Raw genomic sequence first — 14,558 nt, 5'->3', positions numbered from 1 at the left:
TGTGTCAAGAAATTGTCTAAAATTGCGTGACATAGCCCCTTTAAACGAGTCCTTTTCAAACCCATATTAATATTATCGATAGAAACAGCAAAGCTCTGCTTTATGGTCAGATTTTGTGAACATAAAATTATTTAGTGGTCTTTGTTCCAAAAGCGACGATCACAGCTGTAGCGGCAGCAAACTATTGATGACTTACTCTCATTTTTAAACTTAGATCCTATTGTTTCTATTTGAAGCAACAACTGTACGGCAATTGCAATGGCAAATATGGAAGGATTTGTCCATCTTGCTAATGGGGCCAAATGCATTCAGTGTGACAACAGCGATGCATCAAAATTTCGTCGCTACCGTGATGGTGATGAGCTCCTGGGAGCGCTTTGTGTAAAGTGTGGATGTGAATACTTGAAAGAAACTTTACTCGTATCACCCAGTCAAGAGAACTGCCTTGACCTCGGGAAGGAACATTTTTACAAGAGGACGGTAGCTACTGACACAACGGATAGCAGTGTTCACATGGTGCATCCAACCAGAACAGAGATAACCAATCTAAGACGGTCTGGGTGCAGACTACCTCAAACCTGGAGACCACATCACGTGGAATAGGCCATACGGGATATGGCATCACGCACTGGTCACAGCTGTAGGCACTGAAAGGAACAAAGTGCGAGTGATTCACTGGAGTAGTCAACAGGGAGATTCTCGTGCAGCATTCGCATAATACAGTCGAACAAAGTGAAAAAATCTTTTGGTTGTGTACTTAAGTTAAAGTGAAATTAAAATCAATTTCCATCAATCCAGGTGAAACGTTTTTGGTCACACCATTTGCGACGACAAATCGGGCCAAATCCTAAAAGCCACAGAACGGCGGAAAATCACCCAAAATCGTGAGAGACAGAAAGGCGTGAAATCGCTGTATTTTACAAAATATACATCTGCTCGAAATATAGTTCACGGGGAATCGAATCAAATTGCTTAAGCCGAAACATACTATGTTATCTAGCGGCCGCCGCGGCCGGAACATGTCAAGCACGTGAAAAATTTGACAGCTAGCCACAAGCCGCCACGTGCAGATAAAATTTGCGACGAAGATCTTGAACAAATCACAAATCGTCGACTCAGTTTGCACTGTGAGTATGGCGTTTAGACTGCCATCCCTGAAAGGCTATCGGCCGCGGATCCTTTGGTTTGAAGAAGAGGCTATCGGCCGCGGATCCTTTGGTTTGTTTTTGTTGCGCGAAACAATGGTGAGAAGGTCGTAATATAGAAGCTATTCAGTAAGGACGATCAGGAAAAGCGCCTTTTCATCAAAGAAGCAAAAATACTCCATGGGATTACAATTGAATACATTGTCAAGCTGTATGCATTAGCAACAAGCAAAGTAGAAGAAGAGAGGGATCTGGGGTAAAGGCCATCTCTCGAGGCTCCTCTCTTTTTTCTTCGTCCGCTCCCTAGGTTCGCAGGTTTCTTCACAAGAGCAAGAAAACGGATTTACAGGCATCAGCAGTATCAACATATGCGCAATGAAAAGCGTTGTGATGTGCTTATTTTGTGGAAAATTGTTGAGGTATAAAAGTATTATTTTAAGCGTAGACTCGAATCATGGCGCTGAAAATACATGTACGTGTTGCGGTGACGGTGTTTCGTGGACTTTTCTTGCGGTGATGCGGTGTTCGTTAATTTTTTTTTGCGGTGTTGCGGTGTTCAGACCCCCCCCCCCCCCCCCCCATGTCCCTCTCGTACTGGCCGCGTATTTCTCTCGAGTTGTGACAACTGTGAAAGTTTGAGAGGACTCGAGAAAGCTGTGGAAAAATATACTCGCTACTTGCGGCGAGGGTGTTCCTACAGCATTGCTCGTTCTTCCAAACGTCCATTCGAGTTTTCGTAAATTGACCTGACCATGGAAAACGTTTTGCTATTCCTTAAATGTACCGAGGTTTTGCGCACCCAACCTTAACACGCAATCCGCGTTTAGTGAACGCTGTCCCCGGGGGCCCTATCTGAGTGAAAATGAAAGCGACTCTGGAAGTGGTATATGTTGGTGTAAGGCCCTGTTAGGCTCGAGTTTATGACCTGAGAAAGATGTAATTGAAACTTTATTCCTGATTCTTCATGGTTTCATCATTAAAGTACAGTTGCTTATCTTTGAATATATATCTAATTTAAACATTCTACAATCATCACATCTCATCATGACAGTTTTCATCATTCTCTTATCACAAGCCATTTTGGTGTGTCACGCAAGTGTCACGCATTCGGTGGTGCCTCTCGACCTCTCACGTGATTAAAGCTTGTGAGTAGCAGCTCCAACTAGCCAGGCCGGAACATAAACAAACTCAGGCACCATCCACGCCATGGAAGGGTACGTCCTCTGAAGGTGAAACTTGACTTGGCGAATGGATAATGGCTGAACTCCTAAAAGGAACAAAAGAACCTGGACCATTTACATGTCATTCCAGTTATGTTTTAGACAAGCGTAGGTGGGTGGGGCTTTGAAAATCGGAAAAAAATTCAAATTATCGCCAATACTCTGCTGCTCGAGGCATAAAAATAATTCGACATGCACTGGCCTCTTCCTAACTTTGTCACGTGACATGTTAGTAGCAAAAAACAAAAACCCAACCGTACTGGCTGTAGAGTCAATAGCATAACAGAAACCAGAAGAACATACAGAAATTTTTGATAATGCCAATTTTGAAACCAGTGATGTTTAAGCACCAGATTTTATTCATAGTAATTGGAAACAAACTTGTTATCCATGAGTGCTCTTTTTGTAGATAAATGTTCAATTTTTGACAATATCACACCAGCATAAAAATTTTCATTAAGACATCAAGTCTCAAAATTGAATGCCATTAGTGGTATCTATCAGTCACTCCACGTCTGTTTTTGATTTTTTTGTCATTGGCAAAGTCACGCAATGGGGTTAGGAAAAGAATTCCCTGTATGGTAGTATATTAGTACCTATATGGTAGTATATCAGTATATCTGGGCTATTGATCAACCCTGAGGTAAAGATGTTTGGATATTGGTCAAGTTCTTTTTTTGGCGTGTTTATGGACTGGGACACAGTCGAGGTCCATGAAGACGCCAGCAAAGTAACTTTGCGAACATCCAGCCATATTGACCGAAAAACCATAGTCAATAACGGATTTATTACATGGAAAGAACACTATGTTCTTGTAGGACGCAGCAGTTAATCCAGAGCTAGTAACCCCATCTTGCTGGCTCGGACAGCCAATTACATCCCAGGGTTTGCTTCTTTTTGCCTGCTCACAGAGCTAGCCATACTGTTTTTGGGCCATGAGTATTTTGAATTGTCTGCATCTCACCAAAATAAGAATCATGGCTTGTTCAAACTCGCTGGAATTGACACTGAATATACCAACACACCTCCAACATCTTTGAAGCCATATTCTCTCGCCAACTCAGCCACGATCAAAATACGACCGCTCTTCTTCATGATGTTGGGATCTAATGGATAAAAAAACTATAATTACTACCAGAAAAAAACTATAATTACTGCCACACATCTGATCAACACAAAGTCGGGTTGCTGTCCTGTTAATATGTAGCAGCCTTTGTCTGTCTATCTGTATGTCTGTTTGTTTGTTTATCCGTCCATGTGTCTATCTATCTCTCTCTCAGTCAGAGAGACAGTAAGTTGATAAGTCAGTGAGTCAGTGAGCCAGTCTGTCAGTGAGTCAGTGAGTCAGTGAGTCAGTCAGTCAAAAAGTCAGACAGTCAGTCAGTCAGTCAATCAGTCAGTCACTCAGACAGTCATTCAGTCAGTCAGTTAGTCAGTCTGTCACAGTCCATTTATTTACATTAAAGGAGCTCAGTCATGGTTTGTGCATATTGAAAAGTTAAGCCTCAATTTTTCAAATTTGTCGTTTGTAATCCGTGTTAATTCTCTCCATCCTTAGCCATTCTTGTTCCTTTATGGTTTATCATTATCTCTTTGGTGTTTTTCTATCTTATTAAACTGTTATTTTCAAATCTCCTACCATTTAAAGGTAATCAAATGCCGTGACTGAGCCCCTTTAAAAACACTGACAAGGAATTTCAACAGAAAATGAAAAAGTGTACCTGCTGCAAGCCAAGCAACAGCTTTGCCGGAATAAGTTACATCTTCAGCATCCTTGAAAATACCAGCTGCTTTGCTTTGCTAAATTATGCAAATAAAACAAAGAGGAAATAATAACTTGATAATAACTTTTTGTTCACTTCCATTCATGATCGAATATGCATGCTGGTTGATAAGTGTTTTCACTGTTAAATCACTCAGCTCAGGTCAAAGCAAGTTGGTCTTGTTTAAATTGACCAAGAGTGCTCCTAATCTGAACACAATCGCTGAGTGAAATGTCTTTTCATTTCATATCAAAGATTACCTTTTCGCCCTCAGCAGCCTTGTCAAGCACCAATTCTTGGATCAGTTCAGTCCTTACAGGCCCAGGCCACAGTGAAACACATGTCACATTCTGCTTCCGTAGTTCAACAGCCATATCTGCGGCCATTCTGTCATTCTGAGTGAAAGGATTAAATTTCAGAAACTTTCTTTATGTAAATGCCTCTTATTTAATTTCCCTTTTTACTCAGCTCTAATTGTGTTGATCTTTTTAAGAAAGGCCACAACCCATTAGCTCGTACTGCTATCACAACCACATGTGGCTGCACTGCTCTAACAAATTAAACTAAATATGCAATTTACATAGCATCGTCCCCTCAAACATTTCTCTGTACTTCTCATCAAGCACCCTTATAAGTTATCCAAGCTATTATTTTTTTGAGCCAAGTTCTTCTTTGCTAAAAAAACACAAACCAATCAAAAAACAACTTTTCCACAAAAAACATTTTAAAAAATAAAATTAATTGATCAGTTACAAAATTCCTACAGCTCCATCATCAAAAAACTAAAAAGGAGCTGACATTAAGACTACATAATTATACAATTTTGTTTTCTCCCCTTTCAAATTTTGTTCAGTTATCAATTGTGTCCATTGTGCTCATAAATTCTCTGTATGATAAAATAATTAATCTAACCATATTATAAATAATTTCAGTTGCAGCTCTCAGTCGACTTACATATAAGATTTGGTGAACAGTATCCCTGAATGACTAGACCTGGTGCTAAAACTAACACTTTTTTTTTGATTGAATCATCAATAGCCAGTTCATTAACAGAACTGTTCTATAATTAAAAAGCGATTAACACAATAACAGTAATCAAAACTACTTCTTGGCCTTTTTTAAAAATATTACTTCACAATAGGTCACTTTCAACATATTTCAATTCAGCTTGATAGTGGGGCCCAGTGTTGGAGACTAAATCCAGAAAAATCTCTGCAGTGATTCACAAACCATATGTTTTCTCAGTATCTCATAATTACGAATGTCCATGCTTGCCATTTCGAGTTGAGCTTCCTTGTTCTGGTCCATTTACGAGACACCTCCTAATAGGACACTGACCGATTTAACGATTTATTCTCATTTTTATCACCAACTCTTGACACTCCTTGGAAATATTTCCATATTTCCATAGTGTTAAGCTGAAACCTTACACAGATAAATGAACAGCTGGCTACTCAATTTGCATATTTCCCTAGAATCAAGACATTGAAGTGAACAACTTGTCGGTAGGCTAAAGACTAAATAATATCGTTGTTCCTAATGTGTACCTTTTCAATTCTCGTGTACTAAATAAAATATTATTGAGACAGGGCGATATTCCATTTTATCTATTTACAAGACACTAAGTTGTGTTTTATCAGCAAATTAGTTGGACATCATAAAAAAAGGTAAAAAAAAAAAACAAACACTGGTAAGTTTTTGTTTGGAGATATTCTTGCCAAAATGGAAAACAAAAAGGAGTGTTATCAATAATTCGTACTCGCCAAATGGGTGAGTGATCGATGATTTGTACTTGCCCAACACTTTTCACACTCGCACTGGCGAGCAGTCAGCACTAATTACCAACACTGGAGGCCTAGAGGGCACAAACAAATGAAATGAATAAACATGTCATTCAATTCCCTTTGTTTGTGTCCTCTGGGTCTCACTGCCAAGCTGAATTTTAATATATCGAAAACAGTCTGAAGCCACTCACTGCTGCTTTGCCAACACCATATGCAACATTGAACAGGTAATGCATTCCTCCAGAAGATGACACATTGACAATGAGCCCCTGTTTTGCTGGAACCATCATCTTGGCTGCGTACCAGGCAGCAACATAATTGGACCTTTCAGGAAAAGAAAATAAGAAACATACCATCAAAATACAACTGTACTGAGAAAGGTTAAATGTGACGATGCTTTCGAAACATTTTTTTGGGCAGAGGGAATGGTAGAACTACTACAGTGCTCCCATAAACAAAAAATGGTTACTGTTCTGACTAACTCTTAATTTTTTTTTTTTCGGGAAGTACACAGAAGGAGAAGGTGCATTGACCTAATGCATGGTTAGCAAGCTGGGGTCTGGATCGAACAATCTGGGTTTAAGCCCTGGTTGGGGACATTGTGTTGTGTTCTTGGGCAAGACGCTTTACTCTCAAAGTGCCTCCCTCCACCCAGGTGTATTATTTACTAGTTGGTTATTAGCAAATTTGCCAAGGTACATGTAACCCTGCAATGGAGTAGCATCCATCCAATGGAGCAAGGGAGGGAGGGGTGTGGGTGTGGGTGGGGGGGGGGGGGGGGAGAAATACCCAAGGGCCTGATGCAGACTTTACCTTTAACTCTACACAGAAGGGGTAGCCCCCATCCCCAGCTCTACTGAGCTTAAATAATAGTCAGAATAACTATTAGCTTACAAGTGACAAGTCCATGCATACTAAATAATTCAATTTCTTACCTCAAGCCTACATTATTTATTTCATCCCATGTGTTCACAGGCTAACAGATGATAAGCAAATTACAGCATCACATTAAGTCTTGTATGGAGAGAAGCATACTTCCGAGGATGTCTATGTAGTATGTCAGAATACTGCATGCATGAAGATTTTATCAAAAATTTTTAACCATTGACAATGGGGTTGTTAGCAAGGGGGCATGAGGGGATGCTATGCTAAGTTTGAAACATGCATCATTCTCGCATTTCAGTATGAGGGCTCCTGATGCAATGCCACATTATTCTTCTGGCATGATTAAGAAAAATTCATTTACCATAACTGAAACTTGAAATTTGTAAACTACTGGAAGAAACTCAAACTTTCAAATCATTATAAGTAAAGGTTTTTTTTAAAACAATTTGAAGCAAAAACTAACAGTAAAAGTGTGCAACATTTTGACCGAACTTTGGTCATTATCAAGCTTAAAAGTGAAGATAAAAATTTTGCATCAGTATAGATATTAAACAAAGAAGTAAAAGTATGTAAAGTATGAAAATTTAAAAAAGGGTTTTAAGGACAATAAAATGCATGTAAGAATAACTTAATTAAAAATGATTAAAAACTAATCATTAATTACTAATCATTAAGAACAAATTTATTTAGTTCTTTTAAGGTGCTGCATGTACTGTGGTCATGTAAAATTCTAAAACTACAGTGAGTTTAACTAATTTCTACCCTGTTACATGTAAATGATTGTTCATTTATAATGAGTAGTGCTAAAAAAGGACAGATGCTACTGGTAGCCATCCTCTCACAGTTAATTTAAATTTTAACCTCTAGGAACTGTCCTACTTACCAGCTCATAAAATGGTTTCCCAGCACCCTGAAATATTGTCTGAGTTGATCATGAAAAAAGAAGAGAAAGAAGTTAATTTACTTGATGAACAAGTAATTTCCAATGAATTATTTTACTGCTTGATTGTACATGCAACAGCTCATAAGACACGAGTTCATAAAATCTATTGTTGAGTGTTCTCTTATAATTATAAGACTCAAACTTAAGAGTGTAAAAGTGAGGAGTTTGTGAACAGAGTGGTTTTCAAAAAGTTATTATAACTGGTTTTGCATCATCTACTCTACATGATTGGTTTTAAAAAACTCATGCCACTATTTCATCCAATCAGAAGAAAAAACAAAACTAATCGTGACTAACACTTACTCCTCATGTATTCCTACACTTACCATAAGCTACATATAATTGAAGGCTTTTGTGCAGAAAGGGTGTATATAGCATTTTGGGCTGATTTTCAAGTTTTGATTGGTCCACTGTATTGTCTGTGTCCTTTGTGATTGGCTAGAGTGATTACTTTCAATTGGTAGTTGCTTTACGACAATCAACTGAAAACTGCTCAGCTATACAATAATTTTATGGATTATTACGACAGTTTTAAACTGAGTGCCAAAAGTAATTTACCTTAATTTGCTTTCATAGGCTCTGCATTACTATTTAGTTACAGCGGTTATCAATCACATGCAACCTTCAGCACAAAAGCGTCTAGAAAAAAGCTAAGTTTTGGTGGACGTCAATCATCTCCGTCTCCTTACCGACTGTGTGCAAAATTTACAAAAAAGTGTTAAACCTTGCAGCGGTCCACTTGTAAAAATTATCATTTTACTTTCAGTATGCTCAGCTAGCTCACTAAATACACCGGCGTTAAATATTCCTTGAAATTTGTAACTGAAGACGGGCGGATCAGGTTTCTCAACGCCCATTCGCATGCATGAATGACCCCAAGATCAAGTGAATCTACACGCAAACTAAATTATTTCAGTCTGTACATATTTGTCTTGGGACTACGGACTGAGACTTTTTATAAACCTTATAATTTTGTAAGGTAACAAGTTATAAGTTTTGTAGGTTTAAGTATTGTTCAGTCCATAGCCCCAAGAAATACACAAGCAAAAATAATTTGTTTGCTCACGTGCAGATTTACTTGATTTTGGGGTCATTCATACATGCGAATGGTCGTTGAAAAACCCGACAAACATCTTCATCTATAGATTTCACGGAATGTTCAATGCCAATGTATTTAGCATTACCTACCAAAAGTAAAATATTAATTTTTATGAGTGGACTGCTGCAAGGTCAGCACACGGTCAACAAGGAGGCGGAGATGATTGATGTCCACCAAAACTTATGCAAGACGTTTTGTGCTGAAGGTCGCGTGTGATTGAGAACCACTGTAATGCTGCATAAACGATTGGCTTAAAAAAACTTTGCCATGCAATCAGAAGTTTATTAACCAAAACCAATTGTGACTCTGGTCACAAACATTTTCCTGCACTTCATATCAGCTACATGTATTCATAATTAATTGCTGTTAGTAATAATTTTGTTAAACTAAATTGTTGTCTACGTGTAGGTTTGATTTGTCTAATGGACAGTGACTCTGCATCCTGATGATTGGCCAGAGTGATAACTTTGGGTTTGGTTAACTGACAATAGCTCCTCTTGACTATTAATTGATAAACAGAAACTATAATTATGTATAATTATCATTATTATTACCGACACTCCTTTGTAGGCATTGTTCACGAGAACATCCAATTGTCCATTTTGTTCTTGACTAACTTTATCAAACAGCTGTTTCACTTCTTCATCATTGCCATGGTCACATTTAACTGGAATACATTGACCAGAACTTTCTTGACCTATCTGAAAAATTACATATTACTCTTTTTTGTAACCACTAGCAAATAATAAAGTCAACTCCTCTGATGAACTTTTTATGAAGAGTTGACATGACAAAGGTTTTCAAGGGACTAATTAGTACTTATAGTATGGACTACATGCGGGGCTGCAGATTCCTCCCTGTACGGCCTTCAACAAGTTTGGAAAGCTTTTCTGGAAAACATTAAATAGTTTGGTTGCTTAGATGATGCAAAAGAAAAAATAGTGGGGCGTCCCATAAAAATGCGCATTATCTAGCAACAATAATGTCAATAAGTGTAATCATTTAAACCAAGACATTTTATTACCTCTTCAGCTGTCTGCCTCAGTGATCCTGGTTTCCCTTCTACAGTATCAAGAGTCCTCCCTGTCAATGAGGAAAAAAAAATTCATGAAAAATGTTTACTGCCAGTTGATGCCAGGAATAGATGCCACTTTCTGAAAAAGACAGCCCAGTGACAATGGCACAAACCCTTGTTAACAACATAAGTAGCAAGTGGAGGATAGGTGCCCAGGGAAAACACGCCCAACACACGCCCTGTCACCCCAGCCCCATGATGTAAGACTGCCCACCGGGCAGGCACTGCCTGCAACTCAGTCAAGAGCCCCAAACAATCGCAGAGAACCCAGGCACCAGTCACACTGAAACAAGAATTTCAGTGGAAAAGTAAAATAATAACCCGTAAATACAACACAACACACAGCTAAACTGTAATACGAGCATGATGCAATGCAAGCCTGAGCTGCTGAAAGACGTTCTAAACACTGACCACTAACGCCAACAAAATGCTATAATTAAACACTACAAACATCTTCAAACACCAACAAACGCTAACAAATGCCAAAAACAACTAACAAACTCCAACAAAATGCCCCTTGCTCCTTGTTGTTAAATATGTTAAATTATTTTTAACTACATTCAATGAGGTAAGATGAACTTGAGATGACAAGCTAATCCAGCTGACATAGCCTGCAAGTGTTTTAAACAGGTTGCCCCTCCTACAGAGCAATTTAAAAACACCCATTAACACTTTGCACACCAGGTGTAATTTGGGGGTGGAGCCCGGGAGAATAGGGGACAGGAGGGGTAAGAGAGACAGGAAAGGAAAGGGCAGCAAGTAGGAGTTCTAAGATCGTGCTAGTAAGAATACTATCAAAACATGAACCCAGTGTTCAATGTTATTATAATCATGCTAATAGCGTTGTTTGAGGCCTTCACCAAAGTTTATCTCTGAGCACACAAGCTCAGGAAACCACCCTTAGTATACCTGTCACAGCATTGACATCATACATTGTAGGTCATTAAATGTCAAGTAGCATGGTATGGCAGGGTGGGAGTCTGACGAAACAGGAACAGAAAGTGGAAGAGCAGGTTAAGAGAAGAGAGTCAGAGATTCTAGCCTCCCTGTCTCATCCCATGGCCACTGTATAGAGAGATGCAATTATAAACATGACCCATGCCAATATATAAACATGACCCATGGAGTCCAATTTCTCATCGCTCACAAAGTCCAACATCATTACTGACATCTTCCCAGAGACTGGTACCTGGACAGATACTTCTCCCCCCTCTTGATAAGGTTTCCTTCATACATGTATGTGAAAGTTGCTAATACTAACATTTAAAATTAGATGTGTAAGGTAGCTTGTAACTGTTTAGACATTCTCATTACCACTTCACCAATCAATAAAATGTTTAGAAATATTTTATCTACATGTACTTTTAGTACAAAGTTGTATTAAATAGCTTTGACTAGAGAACACATTAAGGTCTTTTTCAACGTCAAAATTGATTGCTACGGCACTGTCAATTTAATTGGTAAAAGATAAAATCCATACCTTATAAATGCTTATGAACGGTTAATGTTTTTGACATAATTATTTAACTTCTGTCTAACTAAAAAAAAACCATTCCAACATATTTTTATACAATTCTGTAGTTTTAATGATATATGAAATTTGAACTTACCTGTGATGTAAACAGTAGCTCCTGCCTTGGCCAGAATCAAGGCAATACCCTTGCCAATGCCCCGTGATGCCCCTGTCACAATGCACACCTTTCCTGCCAGAGAAGGGAGCTCCGAAGCCATGCTTGATCAATTACTGAATTAAAAAGAAAAACAGCCAAATGCAGCTGGTTTAATTTATATCTTGTCCAGTTAAAGTATAAGAATATAGACAATCCCAATGTAACTTTCATTCTCTTAATTAAGGGAAAGCTTAATTTGGTTAGGGTGGAGCCATTTGTCTGACTCACAGATCCTAGGCTACTAGTCAATTCATGACTCTCATGACATTTCCTAACTGGTTGAGACGCTTGTGAGCCCCGACAAATTGTCTTGGTCCATCGCACACTAGCCGACAAGGCCTGACAAGATGTTTTGAGATCTAGCACTGTCAGATATCACCCGACAAGCCCTGATCTTGTCGCAGACTTGTCTGAATTCACCGCACACAAGCTGACAAGTGAAGATTTTTTGTCGACTGACAAAAAATCAGCTAGTGTGTGGCAGCCTTTACAGGTGAACATGAGTATTAGCCAAAACCACAAGATTTCACTGAAATCTGACAAACATCAAGATATATCTGCAAGCTAACATGCCTTTAATAGCTGGAGAACTCATTCATTTTCACAGACAGTATTTCATAAGCGGGAAAACCGTGTGTGTTCACAGGCTAGCTAGGTGGCCGCGAGTTTCACACCTTGGATCTCACACCAGTTGTAAAATGTGTCAACTCAATCCAATGGAAAAAAAGACAGAAGTACACTTCTCCCAAAATTAATCTCAGATATATTTTTTTTAACAGAGTTTCATTTAGAAAAATACATCATGGGACTGGAGCCAGGAAATGTTTGAGATGTCTTAATTGTAAACCTTGCTTAGCCAAAAGTCAGCAACAGGGTTTTCTACCATTTGAATCATTGGTGAAAATACTGGATAATATTAAAAGCGGTGAATAAGCCAAAAAGGCACCCAGTATATATAGGATTGTATGCTTAGAGGCATTTGTTCCGCTATTAACGCAAGACCTCGCCCTTCCAGTTGTAGTGCACAATTTCGCTTACATACGTAATGGTGGCCAGTTTTGGAGGATTCTGGAAGCAGTCATTTGTGCGACTGCAGAACTGTTATATCGAATAAAGGAAGTATTAAACCCGAGATTAAAACTGCGTTCAAAAAATTTGAGGTAATGAACTGAGATTTATGAAAATTTGAGAACTGTACTTTTAAAGACGTTCGGGAAAATAAGCTCGAAATAACCAGTTGAATATTTCGCCCAACTGCATCAAGACGACTTGGTTAATCGTTTATATTCCACATTCGTACGTTTTTACACAGTATAGCTCTAGAACAGACAAATAGAACATATTCAACTGACACAAACAATCCTTACCTCGGTTTCTTTCCAAATACACCTCAGAAGGAAGAGCAAAGTCCACGGTACATCAACAGTATAATGTGACTTAACGTATGACTTGATCACGAAATGTTTGGAGGTAAGATAACTGCACTTGCACGGGTACTGTCGGGCACAGAAAGTAGGTGTTACGCGCCCGGGCGACCCGAAACGGTTAATGGTGGAACGATGGAACGATGGAACGATGGAACGATGGAATAGAATATGGAGCGATGGAACGATGGAACGATGGAATGATGGAATGACGGAATGATGGAATGACGGAATGATGGAATGACGGAATGATGGAATGATGGAATGATGGAATGACGGAATGATGGAATGACGGAATGACGGAATGATGGAATGATGGAATGATGGAATGATGGAATGATGGAATGATGGAATGATGGAATGATGGAATGACGGAATGATGGAATGACGGAATGACGAAATGACGAAATGACGAAATGACGAAATGACGAAATGACGAAATGACGAAATGACGAAATGATGGAATGGTGGAACGGAGGATTGACGGAACCGCAGAAAATCATCCAAAATCCTAAACGATGGAATGACGGAACGGCGGAAAATCACTCGAGAATGACGGAACAGCTGAAAATCACCCCAAATCCTAAAAAGAGCGAACGGCGGAAAGTCACATCAAATCCTAAAAGATGGAACTATAATCCCGTCTTAGGATAAAGACAAATGTTAAGTCCAATACTTTCTAACTTTGATACATTAAAGGGGGAGGAGTTGGGGGAAGTAAAAAAAAAAAAGAAACTGTAAAACAAAATCTCACTGAAGGGCACAGGTTTGTGAAACATCGCACCCCCCCTCTACCCGCCCCGCAGAAAAAGCGTTGAATAATTTATTATTTAACGAATAATTTCTTGTTATCCTATAGATTTCAACCACTGAGCACTGATTCTCGTGTAGCATTCGCATAATACAGTGGAAAAAAGTGACAAAATCTTCTGGTTGTGTACATAAGTTAGAGTGAGATTAAAGTCAATCTCCATATGAAACGTTATTTCTGTCACGCCATCACGTAGATAAAATTTGCGACAAATCGCACCAAATGCTAAAAACCACAGAACGGCGCAAAATCACCCAAAATCCTAAGAGACAGACAGGCGTGAAATCGCTGTATTTTACAAAATATACATTTTCTTGAAACATCATTCAAAATAGATCAAAATAAAAATGCAAAGACTCTCGCCAAGATTCTGGTCACAGCAATTTTTCTTATGCAAGATATGCGGAGAAATTTTTTACCCAAATTTATAGAGACTTGTATGGAGACGCCATGCTGGTGCCCATCCCTACACCAACATGGCGGCCGGAAACCAACAGAAACATCTGTCACTGAGTTTTGCTGCAAAAGCGTGAATTTATCCCTCGAGGAACTCTAAAACATTTAAAATAATACTTTTTCTAAGACATGAATTGTTCAGATAGCCAAATTCCCCGAAATAAGTCACTTTTTTTAACCATCATGACGCCGTCATGTAAATGCCGCGTCACCCACAAGCTTCGAAATTCAAGCGTAGTCTATCCACAGGCGGCCCAAGCTCTCAATGTTATCCTCTTTTTTT

General features: G+C 38.9%; 1 protein-coding gene across 1 annotated transcript; it reads right to left on the bottom strand.

Moving 5' to 3' along the window:
• Positions 1-2,080: 2,080 nt before the first annotated feature.
• On the bottom strand, positions 2,081-13,058 carry LOC110053542 (dehydrogenase/reductase SDR family member 1-like). The gene is made up of 11 exons (XM_089297907.1): positions 12,952-13,058; positions 11,525-11,658; positions 9,864-9,922; positions 9,394-9,540; positions 7,681-7,719; positions 6,848-6,888; positions 6,104-6,236; positions 4,389-4,523; positions 4,087-4,165; positions 3,391-3,471; positions 2,081-2,412 (listed from the first exon to the last, which is right to left on the bottom strand). The coding sequence occupies exons 2-11, from the start codon at positions 11,643-11,645 to the stop codon at positions 2,282-2,284; spliced, it is 966 nt and encodes a 321-aa protein (XP_089154033.1). The 5' UTR covers positions 11,646-11,658; positions 12,952-13,058; the 3' UTR covers positions 2,081-2,281.
• Positions 13,059-14,558: the final 1,500 nt, after the last annotated feature.

The sequence above is a fragment of the Orbicella faveolata genome, unplaced genomic scaffold, assembly GCF_042242905.1.
Source record: "Orbicella faveolata isolate gen_17 unplaced genomic scaffold, um_ofav_v1 contig_3, whole genome shotgun sequence".
In the NCBI taxonomy this organism is placed as follows: Eukaryota; Metazoa; Cnidaria; class Anthozoa; order Scleractinia; family Merulinidae; genus Orbicella; species Orbicella faveolata.
This window is presented reverse-complemented; position numbering and strand designations above follow the sequence as displayed.